This window comes from Camelus ferus, chromosome 10 (assembly GCF_009834535.1).
Source record: "Camelus ferus isolate YT-003-E chromosome 10, BCGSAC_Cfer_1.0, whole genome shotgun sequence".
Classification (NCBI taxonomy): domain Eukaryota; kingdom Metazoa; phylum Chordata; class Mammalia; order Artiodactyla; family Camelidae; genus Camelus; species Camelus ferus.
In genome coordinates this window covers 9759658-9779113 of record NC_045705.1, presented here as the reverse complement: position 1 = coordinate 9779113, position 19456 = coordinate 9759658, and the positions used below count along the sequence as shown (strand labels likewise).

The following is a 19456-nucleotide window of genomic DNA, read 5'->3' as shown; positions in this document are numbered from 1 at the left end:
TTGCTTTCAGCTATGTTAGTCCACGTAATGCTCACAACTCTGTGAAGAATCCTGATCCTCATTTTTCACAAAAGAGAAGCATGTCCCAAGGAAGTTAAGCAACTTGTTCCGAGCCAGACAGTCAGTACGTTGAATAACTAGTCAGGGTCAGAATCCAAGGCTGCTGCTCGGTCAGTGCAGCACTCTTTCCGGTTTCCTGCCTTCCAGAAGGGCCCTAGGCATGGGGAACAGAGATTTTGTGCTGTACGCTCTGATGCTTGCTAAGAACGTCTGATCCTTCTGTCCTGCCCTGACTTAGCACCAGTGGCATCAGTTGGTTTGGTAAAGTGGGACCCTTCTCCCTTCACGCTCACTCTGGCGCCAAATTGATGGATGCCTGGAGATACAGAGCAGGGAGGTCTAGCGCCCCAGCCCCCATGCTGTCACTGATCACAGCGCAAGTTAATTAAACCTGGATTATTTAATGATAGTTAATAAGATAAACTTCCTCCCAGAAGCCGGTGGGAGCTGACACTGTTGTCTGTTAACTGTTATTCGGGAGCTGATGAGGCACTTTCTTCCACCAGAGAGACGGCCTTTAAGGCTCCTAACGATCTTAGGTGTACGTGCTTCTCTGAAAAGCAGACGATAGAAGCATATGCCTTCTGAAAACAAGTTAACCCGTCAGCATCCGTTTAAAGCACACTGGGTCTTATGTTGCTGGAGAATTTAGTGCTTTTGGCTGAGAAGAGGGCTGTTACCCCCAGGGAAGTATCCCCAGGACCCAAACCTGGGTACATCTGAAGTCGAAGGACACTCAGTGCGTTCAGGGTTGGCGTGTGAAGGTCACATCCCTCTGACAATAAATATTTCAGAAAGAACCTAATTTCTTACCATAGTTGACGGAAAGGGAAGAACTCCAGTACTGCACTTGGAGAAGATTTGGTTTGGGGAAGCCTGTTTTTCAGTAACCAGAAGTCTCCCTCCATTTGGAAAAGACTGCATTTTGTGCACCTGCTCACATCTGTCCCCAGCTAAGGAGGACATTACATTTAAACTGACCTCCAGACTCTAATCTGCCTTCATCCTTCCTTGAGCCACCAGAGAGCAGACTCTGAGCAGAGGAAACTGACAGCAGCAGCTGGAGCCCGAATGTTTATGGCTACTCCTGTCCCGGGCAGGGACTCCGGGGGGAGGCCCCACAGGCTTTTTAAAGCATCAGGAGACGGTCCCTTGCCAAGAACTGTCCCTTCTGCTTTCAGAAACCTACTACAGAGAAAAAGAAGGAAAAATAACCTGTCAAAGTCAATGGGTGCTGGAATGAATAGAAATATACATGATCATGTGTCTAATATTTACATTAATATTAATTTTAGAATGCATGTATTATAATATTTATATTAATATATTTTCTATCTGTCCTCCAGCTAGGGTTTTTATAAGGGGGACTGGATCTAACATAATTCATTGATTTAATGGATTTAATTATATGGTTCTTTGGTTATGACATAAGAAGAACAAAACAAGCTGTGACTTTGAACTCCAGTTGCTGGTCTAAGTGACTTTGTGTTTTAATCCAATATAAGCGATTTGGGTGATAAAGTGAGAAGCCCTGTGCTAATTACCAGGGCGGGACTAGTGGTAAAAGAAAAGGTCAAAACACGTAAGTAAGAGGGAGAAATACTCAAATGCTGTATTTATTCTGAAATACAGTGTTTAGCTTTTATTATATGTACTTACAGCTATTTTTTTTTTTAAATGTCACTGTAACTCCTGAGAAGAGAAAACAGCTTGGATATCATGAGTCTGAAATTATCTAGGTCTCTTTTCCCTTTTGAAGAAGGGGCTTTTAAGCTGGATTTTTGATCATGCAGATTTTCTAAGCAATGGAGCCATTGCATTAGAGCCAAAAAGACTGTGAATGCAGTATATATATATATATATAGCTGTATCTCAGAAACACAGAAATTTATAGAAAAGTGAACCTTTGGCTGGCTAAACTAGGGCATGAGGAAAGGCATATTTATGGGATGGAAAGGAGCTGGCTTCTTGAATATGTAAATTACTGTTTCTGTGTCTAACTGGAAGCTAATGCCCAGGTAATCTAGACTTAGGTCTATTTTATGGGATGCATTTTGTGATTCATTTATGCTCATCGCCACCTCCATGTGGCTGAGGTGAGCACTGGGTTCAGTTTGCACTTGGAGCACGTGCTAACTAGTCAACACGTAGAACCTACCTAGAAGTATACAGGCCTGGAAACTGAAACCAAGCCACTCATGGAGAGAGCAGAGTAGGCTGGTAGAGTTGTGAAAACACGGACGCATGCATGCAGTTAAGCCACCAACTACGATTGGTTCATTCCCATGAAACAGTTCTTCTTACTCAAAAGGTCTCATCCTTCAAGGCTGAGTTGAAAATGCTCTCTTCCTTTGCGAGGACGTCCGACATTCTCCCAGGAGACACGGCTGTTCCTTCTCCAGTGCTTCCTCTGCTCTCACGTATCCCTAGCAGAGCAGTTGCCTGATTGTGTTGCAATCACGTGTTTGGGTGCTGTTTCCTGGGGGAGCGGGAGAAGAGATGGGATCACTTTTTTTTCAGCTTTATATGTCCAGGCCTATCACCTCACTGGCCCTAAAAAATTACTTGTTTGATGAATGCACCAAAAATTCAAAAACTGGTTATCAAAAGCCTCTTAAAACAGATCAGAAGGTGGCTGAACAGCTGTTTTAAGTTCCATAAATATTGATAGATACGTGGCAGGAATAAAGACTCCTTGGAATGAAAATAGGAAGATGTATTTCAGGGCACTTATGTCTTTTAGAACCATTTGCAAAGATCAGTCCACATTTTCGGTTAAAAAATCCCTTCATCTTCGAAGACTTCATAAGCTGGATCATTGCCAAGATGATCTTTTATGGCTGAGCGCTAAACCAGTGGAAAAGAGGATTGACGAATTCCGAGTTTGCTGATGCTACTTATCTTGCTCCCTTCCAGGGTTACAGCTCTTACAGTGTTTATGTGTAGTTAGCATTCACTGTCTGCTTTCTCCTGGACAAAGAAATGACTGTACCACGGGACAATATGCTTAGTGAGGAGGAAAGAGTTTGGATGGGAAGGAGGAGGAGAGTGGGCCAGATCTCACCGAGGAAAGAAGCTGCTAGTGTCCGGTGTGTTCTTGGTTCACAGAGAAGAGGTGTTTCTTGAGACCACTGCTCACTCAGCTATGGGTTATTTGCAATTTGTGTCGCCTTTTCTACAGTCCTTTTACCACTTAAACTCTCGCCTGATTACATTTCAAATAACCAAGACCTTTGAAAAGTGCATTTCCTTCCGTGGACCCATATTTGCCATCCCCACATCTCTGAAAAAAACTCCCTTGGGTCCTGAATTCTGCCTTAATCGGTTAATGTGCTTTCCCGAATTTCCCTTCTGAGGAATTAACCTTTCATCTCACGGTGCTATAAACATCGAACAGGTGAAAAGGAAGCCTACCTCTGCCAAGAATAATTCTACTATTTTTGGTAGTCGGCAGGGCACATTTACAGCTAATCAATACGATCGCAGGTAGCAGAAGGGATTGGGACCCAGTGGGAGTGGTGCTTTCACAACATAGAATGAGTCCTACTTTTCTTTGGGAAAGCCTTTCCCCCCTCCCTCTGAAAACAACGGCTGACATCTTCTGAAGTCTGGCCCTAAGTTTTCCAGGATGGGAGAGGGACGTAGGAGAAATCTAAAGTCAAGTGATGCATTCCAATGGCCACTAGTGTGCAGGAACCCCGCTCCAGCAGAGCCCACGAGAGGCTGGGTAGCCTAAAAAGAGGAGCCCCACATGGACTCTTTGCCCCTCAGCTACTTCACTCTGGCAGTGAGCCTTTGCAGATGCAGGGATGTTCGATGGGAATCCACACCAGGTGAATCCCGTCCAGGCCTCCTCCTTGCAGGTGGCCACTTTGTCTCTCAGCCCAGAGCCTGTAGAGCCTGGTTGATTGCCTTTGTACTGATCATGCGCGTTTCCCTTTGTCACAGGAGGACTGTGCCCAGGGTCCAACGATCCTTGCATGGAGAAGCCGTGTCCGGGGGACATGCAGTGTGTTGGTTACGAAGCCAGCAGGAGACCGTTCCTCTGCCAGTGTCCACCGGGGAAGCTCGGAGAGTGCTCAGGTGCAGAGTGGGGTGGGGTGATAAGGGTCTAAATTCATATTCCTGAAGCCCTTGCCCTTGAGTAAATTCATCTTCCCGTAGCCCTTCCAGAAGACATTTCTATCTGCATGCAATGTTTTCCTTCAGAATGGACCACAGCTAGCATCCCCTCCCCGAATCCTTGGGAGTTATGACAGCTGCAGCCTGTGCTAAGGAAGCATACAAGGCCTGTGGGCTCCTTATGGAACAGGAGACCACAGCAGGTGTTTTCAGTCATGTCACTTGGACATTATGGGTGTGAAATTACAGAAAATAGAAGGCTGTTGGCTAGGCAGGAGGAGTTGGAGTATTTGTGGAATGGCCTTTGATGTTCAGAGGGCTACACAAACCTCTACCTTTTAACAGAAGGTAGAGCTGAGCCAGGCAAGTTGACCTTCCATCGAGTAAGCCCAGCCTACAGTCCCAAGTAAGCAGACTCTCCTCAGGAAATGTACTGCTAATTGCATGTTCCCAAGAGGAGAGGTGCTCACCTGTGTGTCCTAAAGAAAGAAAAAAATCAGTATTTATGTTATTTCAGTCTACATGATCCTCCATTTCTGATCATCACTCAGCTTCTGTGCTTCATTTGACTCCCATATTCTCTACAGCTTCTTTCCCCTAACAGGGGTGCTGTTCAGTTTTGGTGCCAAGAGAACCCTCTTTTTGGTAGAGGATGTGTTTAAAATACAGGCACACTGATACTAATTTTGGAATCCAAGAAATATTTATCGAGTGATGATTATAATAATAATATAATAGGAATAAAAAATAATTATTCCTAGTGTGTGCAAGGCACTTGCCAAGCACTGGGTTCTAGAAGCTCAGCCTTTGCAGAGACAAGCACTGTTCCTGAAAATGGAAGCCGAAGCTCTTTCACAGTTGATTTCAAGAACGGAGCTGCCCCTGAAACTGAGGGGGTCACCAGCACATTTGCCTCTGAAGTCATCTAAGGCTTCGACTTAAAAGATAGTTATGCTGTCCCCACCCTAACACACACGCTGTGCACACAGCAGGTGTGCATGTGGGGTGACAATAAGGCCAAGCTGCCTAACTTCAGATATCTCTTTCTGCCCGTCTCTCTTCTCCTTTCCAACACTTCATTGTCCGTGATTATCATCCAGTTGGTTTACTTCCACACTTTCTACCTTTTACCCCAATGAGACAGCTTTTCAGCCCTTACTTTGCTTGTTAAAACAAAGTTAAGAATCAGGAAAAAAAAAAAAAGAAGAGGGCAAACTCAGAATTGGCCGATGTGGGTAGGACGAAAGATTCTAGGCAGGGAGCCTTGAAATTAATGGTCCAAAGGTAGAATTGTGACTGCGCAAGACATGAACTTCCTTTACATCAGTTACCTTTTTTCAACATTAGTGCAAATGACCTCAGTTGGCTGTTTGGCATTATTATGCTTGAGGAATATGGATATTCTCTGAAAATGGTTTTGTCTTTCCTTTGTTTCATGGAATTGAAAGTTCTTGAGAGTCTGTGATGAGGGTGGGAGTGAAGGGGTATCTTTTAATGGTGCTAATTTTAGGAAGGAGGCATGGGGAACTTAGGGACACTCAGAAAATTCAAGTTAGAGAATTTACTAAGTTGCCTTTGACATGAGACAGTAAGTTTTTTGGCATCTGACTAGTTAATATTTTTTTCACTTTGAAATTAGAGAATGACCTGAAAAGGAGAAGCAGTTTTGAATCAAAAAAATGGTTTCTCCTCAATGCCTTCATTAACTTCCCATGGTCTTTAATCAACTTGCTTGGCAGTCGTTGGGTGAGTTCATGTGTCCCTGCTCGTTTCTGGGTGTTAAAAGTATATACTGTCTCCCCGTCATGGTCTTTTCAGGGCACACTTCTCTCAGCTTTGCTGGAAACAGTTACATCAAATACCGGCTTTCTGAAAATAGCAAAGAAGAGGACTTTAAGCTAGCTCTGCGCCTGCGAACGCTGCAAAGCAACGGGATTATAATGTACACCAGAGCAAACCCCTGCATAATTCTGAAGGTAATTAAGACAGGTTATCTTTTCCCGCAGTCAGTTCTCATGTTAGTATTTTGGCTCTTGGATTGGGGTCTGAAATCATTTCGTTCTTTTAAGTTCGGAAACCAGAAGCCGACTTCAGGGCAAAGGGGAGCAGCAGCAGCAGAACTGGGAAGTGTGCCAACACCCCATTTGCTTTTGAACATTTCAGCCTGGAAATTGGCTCTTCGGAGACTGGGGCATCTCTCTCTAGAGTGGGCTCAAGGGTCGGCCTCCTTTGAGCTGTAATCACTCGACACTTCATTAGAATGTGTTTCCTAATCAGTTCCACGGCAGGGGTGGTCCTTTACAAAGACTGACTGTATCCTCCTCTACCACATGGATCTGCCCACTGACCCCTGAAGGTCACTTCTGTTCTTGCTCAGGGAGGAAGTTGGAGATCTGGGGTATAGAAAATTCCATATGCCCTATGATGGCCCAAGTAGCTCAATTTTTAAATCACTCCTAGCCTCAGAAACCCTCGGAAGGCACCAGACTTCCTTTACAGCATGTCTGGCATTTGAATTCAGGTCAGAGCTTCTGGTGCCTTCGTGAAAACAGTAACACTAATAAATAGCTTTACATGCCTCATTTGACTTTTGTTACGAAGTTAATCTAAAAATGTGTTTTATATATATGGTCATCCCCATTTGATCAAGGAGAGTATAGAAGTTCAGAGAGGTTAAATGATTTACCCAAGGTTGTCCAGCTACTAAGTGAGAGGCCTGGACCTGCCCTCCACTCTCTCTCACACCGTGCCCTTCATCTCCGTGCTCTCCCCAACTCTCAGCCTTGTGACTACAACTCATTTTATCCAAAATCACATTTGGGCATCTGTAGTCCGGATTAAGCCTTCCAAGATGGGAGGAGAGGGGAGAAGAAGGAGGGAGACACGTGTAATAGAACGCTATTCTCACCAAGATGCTATGCCAGCCCACTGCCCACTGTAAGCGTGTTCAGAGGCGGGTGGAGCCTGTCCAGTAGGAGATGCCCAGCAAGTGGATATGGCTGTTGATTTTTTCCTTCCTAGTGTTCTGTCACTAGACTACTGGGATCATGGTGGGCCATTTTAGCTTCTGTTCTTTGACTGTTAGATCACATCCAAGTTGATTAGGTGGCCCAGGCTCTCATCCTGGAGGGAGGAAAGTGTGTAGAACATTAAATGCCAGTGGCCTCTCCTACCATGTAGGCTCGTATGTACCCCCTTCTGGTACTGCCAGGTATTACTTGGTGTCTAGAGAGAGTCAGCAGAGCTGGACTTTAAAGTTGGGCCTTACTCATTCAACTTAGAGAATAATTTCAGGTCTGGTAGGAAAGCAGTGTTTTTAAAAGAAGCACAAGAAGCACTCTGAATGCACAATTTAGAAGACAATGAATACAAATCAGATCTTCATAGTGGAAGAAGAAAAATTCAAAAACCTAAGTCCTGTCTTTTTAACCTCCTGTCCCTTGAAGCAATCTGCCTTGGATCCTTAGCTCACTTTCTATACAGCCCTGAGAAGTGAGGTTTTGTATGACTACTAGGCAAGTGCTCTGCCCATCCAGAGGACCCAGCTCCCAAGGACTCTGCCTGGGTGTCGCTGACCTTCCACCTCGCCCCCTTCAGGCTCCTACAGGGCTGGTGGTTACAGAACATCCTTAGGAGGGATATACTTTCCATTTGCAAATCTCCTAGAAAGCATTAAATTTGAGAGAGAACAAAAATATTGGACCTGAATGGCTTGATCCTAAAATGAAGCTTGTCATTTGACACTTTGCTTGCAAATGTCTAAAATGTGCAGATCCCTGGGGATGGGAAAGAAGAATAATTAAACCTTTTAGGCAGCTCTAGCTCCTAAGGTATATTGTATTTCATGAAACAAGTGTGTTTCTGAAAGTTGTGTAAATTGAATCTCTATAAATGGAATTCTAATAAACTAAGGGTGGTTGCTATTTGAAGGAACCCCTCCATTAATCCCTTTGTGATGTGAATAATCACCCCCAATCTGTCTGCTCTCTACGTTTGCTTTTCATATGTTGGCTTTGCCCAAAGCAGGACACAGCTGTACTGAACTATTGCAGATATTCTCCTGGAGTCTCCAGGAATATCCACTTAGGGGATTTGGATCTGTTTGCTTAACATTTTCAGCCTCATGCAAGATTTAATTTCATTGGCTTTAGGTACAGTATGTGCCTTGTACTTTGGTTCCATGACCACGCTGAAATGCTTTGTTTAAATTGCACCTCTTGGTTGTTTATATTTTCCCAGTTGGAGCACATTCTCTAAAAAGTACTTAAGACAATCTGTGGGGTGAAGGGTACCCCCTTGAAGACAGTTGAAGAATTGCATGGAGACCTCGGGAGGTGAAAATTCTCATGGACAAGGAGCATGAGAATGCCCTGTCTTCTTCCAAAAGAGATTCTAGACTTACCATAAACACTCAAATGCAATAAAATCAAAGCACTATTAAGATGGAAACAAGGATAGGGGAAGGGGATTAGGAGATACAGATTTTCAGTTATAAAATAAATAAGTTATGAGGATGTGTAATGTACAGCATAGGGAATGCAGTCACTAATATTGTAATAATTTTGTATGGTGACAGATGGTAACTAGACTTACCATTGATGATCATTTTTTAATGTATAAAAATATTGATTCACTATGTGGCACACCTGAAACTAATATAATATTGTAAGTCAATTATACTTTATTTAAAAAAAAAAAGATGATAACAAAAGATTAAGACCCAACCACTGAAACAAGGAATGGCAAAATATCATCGACAAATCTAGACCCAGGGGTCAGTTGAATGCAAACCATAACTCTGAATTTCCTGGCAGCCAAATTCAGAATGAAATGGTGGGATGAGTTCAGTGGCTCTCCTTGAACCAATGAAAGAGAAGAAACATGCCAGATCAGCAGGAGAGATTTGCTAGATGCAAGTAACTTTTTCCCTATGACAGTCTTCTCAGGTCCAATATTATATAGCAAAAGCAAAAAAGTACATGCTTATTAATCTAGAAATACCACATTTTATTTTGGAGGAAAATTATGGACAAAACATGCTTCATTTTTTTTTTATCGAAGTATAGTTGATTTACAATGTTGTGTTAGTTTCTGGTGTCCAGCATAGTGATTCAGTTATACATATATATATATATATATATATATATATATTCTTTTTCGGATTCTTTCCCATTATAGGTTATCATAAGATACTGAATGTAGTTCCCTGTGCTACCGCCCCCTACAGGGCAGTGACAACCACAGAGCAAAAAGGAGGCTCCACCCAACATCCAGTGCAGGCGCTGGTCACCCAACATGGCTTCATGTTGGTGATTCTCAGACGTGGTTAATTTAAGACCCCAAGACTGAGAGGAAGATAGTTAGGGAAAGCTCATTTGGTCTGTAAAACAGTCCACTTAGAACAGCCATATCTGTCCAACACAGCTCTGAAGAGTAACAAGGAAGTGCCCACAGTATTCCAGAGATTCAAGGATCTGTGAAAGAGTATCACTGAGAAGTGAGTTAACTTACAATAATTACAGATTATAATAATAGGAAAATACTTAAGCGTTTACGAAGTGCTTTCACAAGCATGTATTTTTAGTCTCACTCTCCTGTGCACAGTTATGAGTGCCTGCCTTTTTTTGCCCATGAAGAAACAGGTTCAGAGAGAATCGGTGACTTGCCTAAGCTGGTCATTAGTGGACCTGGCCCTGCATCAGTGGCCGGCAGGTCAGGAGTACTACAGCATCTATCAAAAGAAGAGATTTGGAGGGCGGAGATTTATTCATTCATTTATTCATTCAGAGCGTATTTTTTGAGCATTTATTGTGTGCCAGATAGCTAGTAATGGCAGCCTTAAAAATAGGCTTTCAAAAAGTTCCGTGTTCAAAGAATATTTAATAACCCTCTTCAGAGTTCTATGATTACAGTGCATTTGCTAGAGCCACATCTCAAGGATCTGAAGGAGTAAGACTTTGTGCCACACTTTTTAACTCAAAATCCTACTTTCCTACCAGATGACTTCTTACAGTTCTGATATCTTGTCTCCCAAGCCCCAAGCCACTGAAGATCCGGGTTAAAACACATCACTGATTCACACAACCCCGAATACCTAAATATTTTGTGACATTAGGACCACGCCCTGAATTCTGCGTTTCATTGAACGCATTGCCTGCCTGCTGCCGCTCCCCACCCCACAGCACATCGTTCCAAGGTCATGTTCTATAGACTCTTCTTACAGTTGTATGCACACCTCAGTTTGTGTTAAAATAGCTTGCCCTCCAATTTAAGAAAGCTCTGTCCTCTTAAAAGAAAGATCCTTTAAAACTGGGTAAACCCTATTCTGAAGGCAGAGAAAAGCTAAATATGATTAGAGTCTAGTTTTCCAGTATGAAAAGACTCAGATATGAAACTGTCCTCTCCTCTCCCTGACATAATATACTTAGCAAAGTATTAACTTTTTGCAAGGTAGCTTTTGGCATCAGCTTCCTGGATTGTCATCTAAACAAGACATATAGTTCTAAACGCCTAGAATTTTGAAGATAGGAGTCATTTTTGTTTTCAAAAGGCTAAGGCTCATGTAAGGTATCAGGTTTCTATTCCTTCAGCGGTGTTGCTGCTGGGTTTGTTTTGTTTTGTTTTTTTTCAACAGGAAAAAAAAAAAAAGGAAACAACCATGCTCAGTGTTACCATGGGATAATTTTTGTTCCTTAGTTATAGAACTTTGATGGATGTGAGTACATCAGAGCCACATCAGTTCTCCTGGATGAATTTGTGACTTGCTTTTTATCCCGAGAGGTTGGGGTTAGGGTCGGGGAGGGGAATGGACCAAGTAATATATTAATTGAATGCATCCTTTTACAAAACCTTAGATGAATTGCACCCTCATCACAAGATTTTCCTTGATAGACTGGGGATCCCACTTGGTAGCCACTGAGCATAACAGCAGATGGACTGTGCCAGAGGAAGGTAGTCCCCGAAGTCTCATTTGATCATTTTATGACTTCCATTGAAATAAGAATATGGATATTATCCAGGAGTTGTCACTAAGCAAGTATTCTGGTATGATTTACAATATTCATTCAGTCCGTTTTGTTGAACCAAAAAAAAAAAGTAAATGACGAAGGCAACAGCTTAGATTACACATGAAAGCTCTCTGAAAAGAACATAAGTATTTGTCTCCAGTCTTTTTACGTGCATACATTTGCATCGCAGAGTGGAGGAGGTACACACTAACTGTGTATGAGGCGGCTAAGCCTTCTGCAGTGGCCCCAGTCTCCTTGTAAAATAAGCCACAGCACTTATCTCTGCTTTCCATGCAAGGGGTCCCAAACCCACAGAGGCCAGCCAGTTCTCTCCAAGTCATCCGGATGATGACATGGCTAAGCCGGAATTAGATTTCTCATTCCTAAATTCCCAAGGCTCTGCCTGCTTCACAAAGCCCCTTGCCTTCCATATACACACACTGATGTGGGATAAACTTTATATGCAGAAGGAGAGGGTGCCAGAAAATCCCTAGAGCCACAGAGGCAGAAATGAGAGTCCCTGAGAAGCCGCTGTCTGCAGATCCCACTGAAGCACAGATGACAGAGAAATACTCCATTTGTGAGGATGGGGGATGTTGTGGTCGTCCCTAACAGGCTTATCGTGAGCCAAATGCATTTTGGAAAGTCTGGTCCGGTTGATTTCTATGAATTCACTTGACATTCCTACCTCCTTGGCTCTTAGTGCTCTGGAAGGTCTGTCTTCCTCCCCTGCCCTCCCTCTCTCCACAAGTTCATGTTCTCTAACCAGGATTTGGCGTAGGACTACACGTGTCAGCAGATCCTAAGCAAAGGCCAGCTGCCCTGCCATGACGTAGGTGCTGGACTCCCCAGGATCCTTCTTCTGCTAAATCATAGACAAAGAAGAGGAGAGGAGCTTCTGTTTCAGGGGTTTCTGGCTATGAATGCCTTCATGACCCAATAGCAATTTGTTGACTAGACAGGGATCTGGCCCTCATCCCCTGGATCCTCAAACCATCTTGTATTTCTGAGAAATGGAGATGAGGGTGGACAACAGAGGCTTCAAAAGGTCAGCCCGTCTCCTCAGCAGCAGTTGAACCTGGGTCTCCATGGAGGACCAGTACGTGCCCAGCAGCTCTGGGCCAGCCAGCCAGTATCCTTCTGCAGCACACTTTCTTCCTGAGTTTGATGCTCCGCTGGGGTTGGCTTCCTGGCAGGTTCAGGTGGGGATACTTGAATGTCCTCCCTGCACCAGTGCAATCAAAGAAGCAGGCAGGTCTCTGTTGTAGCTGACCCCAGGCCAGGGGCTGGGTGTATCCACAAGCTGTGAACAGTTAACCAGATCCTTCTGGAGTTCCAGATGTCATTAAATATATATACATTCTAAGCGAATGGCCAAGCCCCAAGCACTCTGTGAGATAATCTTAACCTAAATGATGAGCAGCAATCCTGAAGAACTGTTTTAAGAAGATGCTAATGTTTAATATGGGAGAGGTTTTAAATCTTAAATGTGTACAAAGCTGAGAAGTAGGAAGTCTTTGGTTTCTGCTTGGCCCCTTTCTGTCCCCTGCAGCACACACATAAACTGACTTGGGGAGTATGTATGCATTTCTGTGTTTATCTGATTTCTGGCCATCTCCCCGACTCAAACATCACCTCCAAGAGGGCAGAGATGATAACTCTTTTTGCTCACAGTGGTCACCCTAGCACATAGCACACTGCTTAGCACACAGTAGGTGTTCGATAAATATTTGTAAATCAGTATTAATGAGTTCACAGAAATCATTCCTATCCTGGTAGTAACTAAGAAGGGTGCAGAAAATAAACAGACCCCCTCCTCAACAAGAAATTGCTGTGAATTTTTAAGGGATGAACAGAAAAAATAGGATCATTCTTAAACATAACTGTGGATTTCCGAAGCTCTGCTCTTATTGCTAATTACAAGAAGATTTGTGGAAGATCAGGCATACATTTGCATAGCACATAATGAGGGGGGAGAGTGATTATTAAAAATCAAACCAGGGCAGATTTATGACTGGATCAAACGCAGTGTCCATCCTAGAACCTTCTTGTGAAGAAGCCCTCAGGCTGGTGGGGAGCAGGGTGTCCAGGAACGTCCTGCCAGATGCATGTTTAAAAGCACTCGGGTGTTGGTTCCCGCACAGATCGTGGACGGCAAGCTGTGGTTCCAGCTGGACTGCGGCAACGGCCCCGGAATCTTGGGCATCTCGGGCCGCGCTGTCAACGACGGGAGCTGGCACTCGGTCTTCCTGGAGCTCAACCGCAATTTCACGAGCCTGGCCCTGGACGACAGCTACGTGGAGCGGCGCAGGGCGCCCCTCTACTTCCAGACGCTGAGCACCGAGAGTACCATCTACTTCGGGGCCCTGGTGCAGGCGGATAACATCCGCAGCCTGACCGACACTCGGGTCACACAGGTGCTGAGCGGCTTCCAGGGCTGCCTGGACTCGGTGATGCTGAATAACAACGAGCTGCCGCTGCAGAACAAGCGCAGCAGCTTCGCCGAGGTGGTAGGCCTGACCGAGCTGAAGCTGGGCTGCGTGCTCTACCCTGACGCCTGCGAGCGCAGCCCCTGCCAGCACGGAGGCAGCTGCGCCGGCCTGCCGTCCGGAGGTGAGTGCGCCTGCGCCCTCGGCACCCTGCCCCTGCCGGGTTTGGGGGGGAGGGGGGATGCGGGGCAGACCTGCAGGGGGCCTCGCTCTCACAAGCATAACCGACCCAAGTGCTCCCCCAGGGAGGCCGTCCACTTCCTAATCCCCTTTACCGAAGTCGCAGACCTTGATAATTACAGGAATGTCCAGTTTAGCCAATCCATTTGCAGCGTCCCACAGGCGCAGTGCGCTGGCCTCAGGAATCCAGAGATGCTGTCACAGCCGCTGATTCCCTTGTCCTTCCACACTCTTCCGGGCCTCAGCAGCCTAGAGGAATAGGCTCTCCTTTTAAGTATTTGCCCCTTGGATGTCACTTGGATGTCACCGCAGAATGACTGGTAATGACCGTCTGAGTTATGACGTCCACCCACCGTCATTTCCCGGGTAGATGTATACCTGTGTTAGAAGCTAACGGGGGCACAAGGTGAACCCATCACCCCAGGAATAGAAGTATAGTGGAGCATGCTTTTATAACGTATGTATTAAATGTAAGCCCAGTGACAACTCTATAAAGGAGCAGAAAGTCAAGAATGAGAGGGCAATTTACATGAAGTACCAGGACAAGCAGTTAATGAGGGCGTGATGCTTTACCCCAGTAAATTTTCCCCCAAAGATACATCATGAAGACAGAAGAAAGAATAGAGTAGGACAAAAGGGGGCGGGGCTGGGGGGAGTGTGGATTTATAGGGTTTCTGTTGTTCAAGGGAAAAGATGACTTAAGTGCCAGGAGTCTGAAGACGAAAGAATCCCTGGCTTTACCCAGATGCAGGATCTGTGTTCAAGCAAACTAGGTCAGGCGCTCTCCTGGTTCAAGGCTTTGCCACCTCAACGGCCCAACCACTGATTCCACTTCATCCCCTCTGCAGAGTCTCTCCGTGGGAGTGTGACTAGCAAATTTAAACCTTCCCCGCAAATCACTTAGAGATTCTGCGTGTGCATTACCATCTACTGTTCGTGAAGCCCAACTCCAAATTTAGAGTCCATTTTATTATTAGAATGTTATAAACTGCCCATGAAATGATGCACTGCTGAAACGCAGACACCAAAGTTATTTAGACTTGCATATGTTACTGCCACAATGAGGGCCAAGGGCCCTGGGGGGGAAATTTCTGCCGTCTCGATTTAAGAAATCTATTTGCTGTTTTTACTGTCTCAGCAGTATATGTAAATAAAGGGTTGTTATGGTACCATAATTCCCAAATGATGGGCAGTAAGTATACTTCAGTGGTTCTATAAACCAGCCCGTTATGACAAGTCATGGCCAGTTTTTCACCAGGCAAAACAATTCTGCTAGTGTGAGCCATCTACGATGTATAAAAGGAGCATATAATTAAATTGGGTTGAAATAGAACACCACTCCACGTCCAGTGCTGAATGCATAGCCACAAATTATAACATGCTTTTAACCATGGCAGGATGTTGTTTTTGCTGGCAAAGCTATGGGCTTCTACAGTGGGCTATCTTTAAAATAATAATAATCATCACTGTATTAAGGAAAAAGAGTAAGGAACCTTGTTTTCCCTCAGTATGCATTCTAATTTTTTTTAGTTTAACTGCCATGAAATCCTTGAGCAAAGTGTTGAGTGCAGGTATGTTAGTTAAATGACTATGACTCATTAGAAACAGCAGTTTTCCTCTATTTTTAAAATCTCATTCGAGTTAACCAAATTTCGAGACTGAGGAGCACCTGCCATATACTTTTCACACGGTCTAAAGAATTTGTTTTCCCCTCCCCAGGGACCCAACTTTGCCCACGAGTTGCATCCTCTCTCCTACCCTTTGTCTCCTGCCCCCACCCCAACTTTCCCCGAAGATTGGGTTTGGGTTTGGGTTTGGGATTGGGACTCTGAAGCAGGTCCTCTTTCTTCCAGGGGAATAAAGCCTCTTATCAGTTCACATCTCTCCTTTGTACCAAGGAGATAATGTTTTCCTAAACCAAAGAAAGTGTCTTTCCTCACCTCCATCTAAACAACTCTCTCCTCTCAAGCCTACTACCTCTGTTTAGTTGAGAGGGCTGGATGGTCCTTATCTTAGTAGCCCCTCTGGCGTGGTCCGGATGGGGCAGCATTGTGGCCTCACGCACAGCAGTCCTGAGCCCAGGGCCAGCAAAGTCCTGGCCACTCAGCAGGAAATCAAAGAAGAGGGTTTCTGGGGAATCAAAGATACAGGATCCCTCTTCTGATGTGCAAGGAGGTGCCTGCCTGCTCCCTGGCTAGCAGGACCGGGGCCTTTGCTTCTAAAAAGAGAGATAATCCATTTTCTTGCCCCCATTATCTGTTCACATCAGAGGAATTTTTGCTAGGTCCCTGCAAATTCCCTAAATTGCTGCCAAATACCAAAGGGAGGGGAGCAAGAAAAGGAAGAACCAACAATTTGGCCTTTTACTCATATTGATGAAACTATTTAGCTAATTATAAGGTTACTGAAAATAAAGGAGAAATCATCTTAGTTATGACTGATGGTTTAAAAAAAACAATCAGGTTGAGTCATTAACAAAAGAATATTCGTGCTTGGAAGAATTCTGTCTGCCTACCAGGGATGCCTAATCACAGGGAGAGAGTCTTGCTTCTCTAGATCAATGGCTAGGACGCATGGAATATTCAGAGAGGAAATTTGAGCTGGAGAAAGTTGAGCGAGGTCCTTAAAATAACTATATGCACATAAGACAGTTTTTTTTGGGGGGGGTAATTAGGTTTATTTATGTCTTTATTATAATTTTTTAATGGAGGTATTGGGGATTGAACCCAAGACATTGTGCATGCTAAGCATGTACTCTACCACTGAGCTCTGCCCTCCGCTAGAGAATGTTGATGACACAACTGAATTGTCTGAATATCTTACGCTGGGACACCCTGAGTTATGCATTGCTCTAAAATTCCAGGACATATACTTCCCCTTGCCCTAATCATCCCCTTGGCCACTCAAGAATGCTGGAGTATTGGCCATTGGCTCTCCAGGTGACAGACTCCACCCTCAAACTGTGACTGTCTAGCACCCCATCCTTGTTCCAGCGCATTCAGAGCTGGTAAAGCAGGCAGCCCGCAGCAAGAAGTATTTTCTTTCAGAGAAGCAGGATTCTGTGCCAGCCACCTCCAAACCCAACCAAACCCTTGGCGTGAGAGGCAACCCTTAGCTTGGAATGACATGGTCAGCAGCTCTGACCAGTGTTGTAAGTCTGGCTGTCCCAGGAGCAAGCCATGGGAACCCCAGGGGAGTCAGAGCCCAGAACGCTGACTTGTAATAAGAGGCTAAATATGACTCTGTTAATGAACCACAGAGGGAAGGCTCTTTCTTGGCAAAGCCTTAAAATTACATGTATTTCATAAATATGAACTGGAAATAGCAACCACCGTGGAAAAGAAATGGCCTGGTCCCATTGTGACCCCTGCGTTTCCAGACCCAGTGGGTAGGCGGCAGCCCAGCGAGCACCCACAATCTGAATAAGGAGGCGTTGGTCCCCCATGCTTTATCCTGCTCAGCTCAAACCCATTACGGGAAAACCAAGTTAAGGCGAAGCTGCAATTTGGCAAAGCAATGTGGCAACTGATGACTGCCAGGCCAGAAATAGTCATTCCGACAGTTTTGCATGAGACTGGAAGCCCAGCTCTTAAAATGAGAAGTTGGTAACTTTTTCAACGGTAAAAGGTTCCACGTGTCAGTCTCTTCCTGGGCGCATGGTACTGTGATAAGAGCCTACCTTGCAAGTGCTTGTGCCCTGTGACACAATTCTTACCCCAGTATTCTGGACAAGTACTGTTCTTTCCTCCCCTCAACCCTCATTTTTTCAGATAAAGAAATAGGCCAGAGAGGTTAAGTTACTAGCCCAGCATCACACAGCTTGTAAAGTAGGCATGCCAGGATCCGATCCAGGTTTGTAGAACCCCCTCCCCCCACATCACCTGAGGGCCTGATTGAAACGGACCTTGTGATAGAAGACTCTCCAAGTTGTTAAGGGAAAAGGAGAATCTATTGACTTGCCTCGTCGTGCCCTGTCCACGTCAGGGGAACCTTCCACTAGCTCACTGAGTCGTATTTGCAAATTCCTAAACTTAACAACCAAAAAAAGTTCTCAGTGAAAAATTTGGAATTAAAAACACCCAAACCTATGAATCAGGATCTCAGAATCTGTAAGGGTGGAATTCAGAATTTGAGCATCTCTGTTTTTAACAAGCCTCCAAGGTAGTTCTGTGCAATTCTGAGTTTGAGAACCACTGACATTTGGGAATCCCAGTGAACTCTGTATTTGCAAGAGTGTGGATCAGTGAGTTCCAGGAGACATAGGACAATGAGAAATTCAATGTCAGATGCACAACCTGCATTTTTTTAAATGATTGCTTTAGTGTGAAGATTGAACTTTGTTCCCCAGACGGTCAGAAGTCTGGGGTCACTCTGAGCTCTCCTTCAAAGATCAAAGTAATAGCGTGTACCTACTCCATCTGAGCAGGTTGAATGAAACAAGTTCTTAGATGTTACAAATAGTTGGACACAGAAACATTTTCAGCAGCAAAGCTACCTGTGCAACTTTGGGTGATGTTTTGCTAAGTATTTTGTGTCCCTAACTTATAAGTGTCTAGATTACTTCAGATTACTTAGTCTATCAAACGGTCACCAAGTGCCCGATTTATGCCAAGCTTTGTGTTAAATTCTGGGGTCTCGTTGCCATCTCTGTGACCAATGGATTCACTCATGTGGCCTCTCTCCCCTCAATGCTGACTTAAGGAAATTGGACAGGGTTTGCTACTTGTGCTTAGCCTACTGGCCCACTGAGCTCAGGGGGACAGAGAAGGGAGAAAGCAGCCTCCCAGAGAATATCCTGTGGACAAATTTGACTGAGCTTTGCAGCTTATGGGGAAAAAAAAAATTTTTTTTTTTCTGGGTGACTTTCTTCTAAATACTGAGTTAAACTTTTTTTTTTTTTTTTTTGGTGCTTTGGAAAAACCTCATGGTATCAGCATTAATCATATAATATAGATACTAACAGAAAAACTCCAAACCCGAAAGCAGTCAGGTTATGTGCAGACACAAAAGAACATGCCAGAGGGTGGAAATTTACTGTGCACCTAATGTTGTTAACACATGAAATGTTTCCAGATCCTCAAGGAAAGTATTGGAGGCTCAGCCCAATATACAATACGTGAAATGTGAACCAGCTTTCCTAGGGGAAGTTAGAGGTCTCGCCTTCAAAGGTTTTCATTTTACAAGGTCTGAAGGTACTGCAGGGACCCTGCTTGGTGAAAGAGGAAAGTCGAGGTGACTACAAGTTGCAAGAGTAAAGTAATTTAATGGCCGAGGCCACAATCTGCAGCTAAGCTCACTCCGGTTACGATTAGCATCTCATGTGAGAATGTGGCCACCAGTTTCCTCACACTCATGAGATTCATGTGGACTCGAAGTTTCAGTACTTCCCGACATTCAGCCTAAACGTCACAGTTTAAAAAAAAAAAAAAACCTGAAAAGCCTCCCATGGCTTTTTGTTGTTTGGTTTATGAGCAACCTACAAATGAAGCTGATTTCAGAATCCTTGGCAATTACAGTAATTACAACAATAAAGCACCTAATGTTTGTGGGCTGCATTGTGGTTGATGAATTCAGGAACCTTATTATCCTCTCTGAAGT

The 19456-nt window shown here is 44.4% G+C and overlaps 1 protein-coding gene across 1 annotated transcript in view; it reads left to right on the top strand.

Annotated features, from left to right (window-relative positions):
* Positions 1 to 19456, top strand: part of FAT3 (FAT atypical cadherin 3) — a 188290-nt gene that overhangs the window by 147039 nt on the left and 21795 nt on the right. The window contains 3 exon segments of the mRNA XM_032490429.1: positions 4009 to 4143; positions 6001 to 6158; positions 13334 to 13802. Coding sequence (XP_032346320.1) covers positions 4009 to 4143; positions 6001 to 6158; positions 13334 to 13802 — 762 coding nt within the window.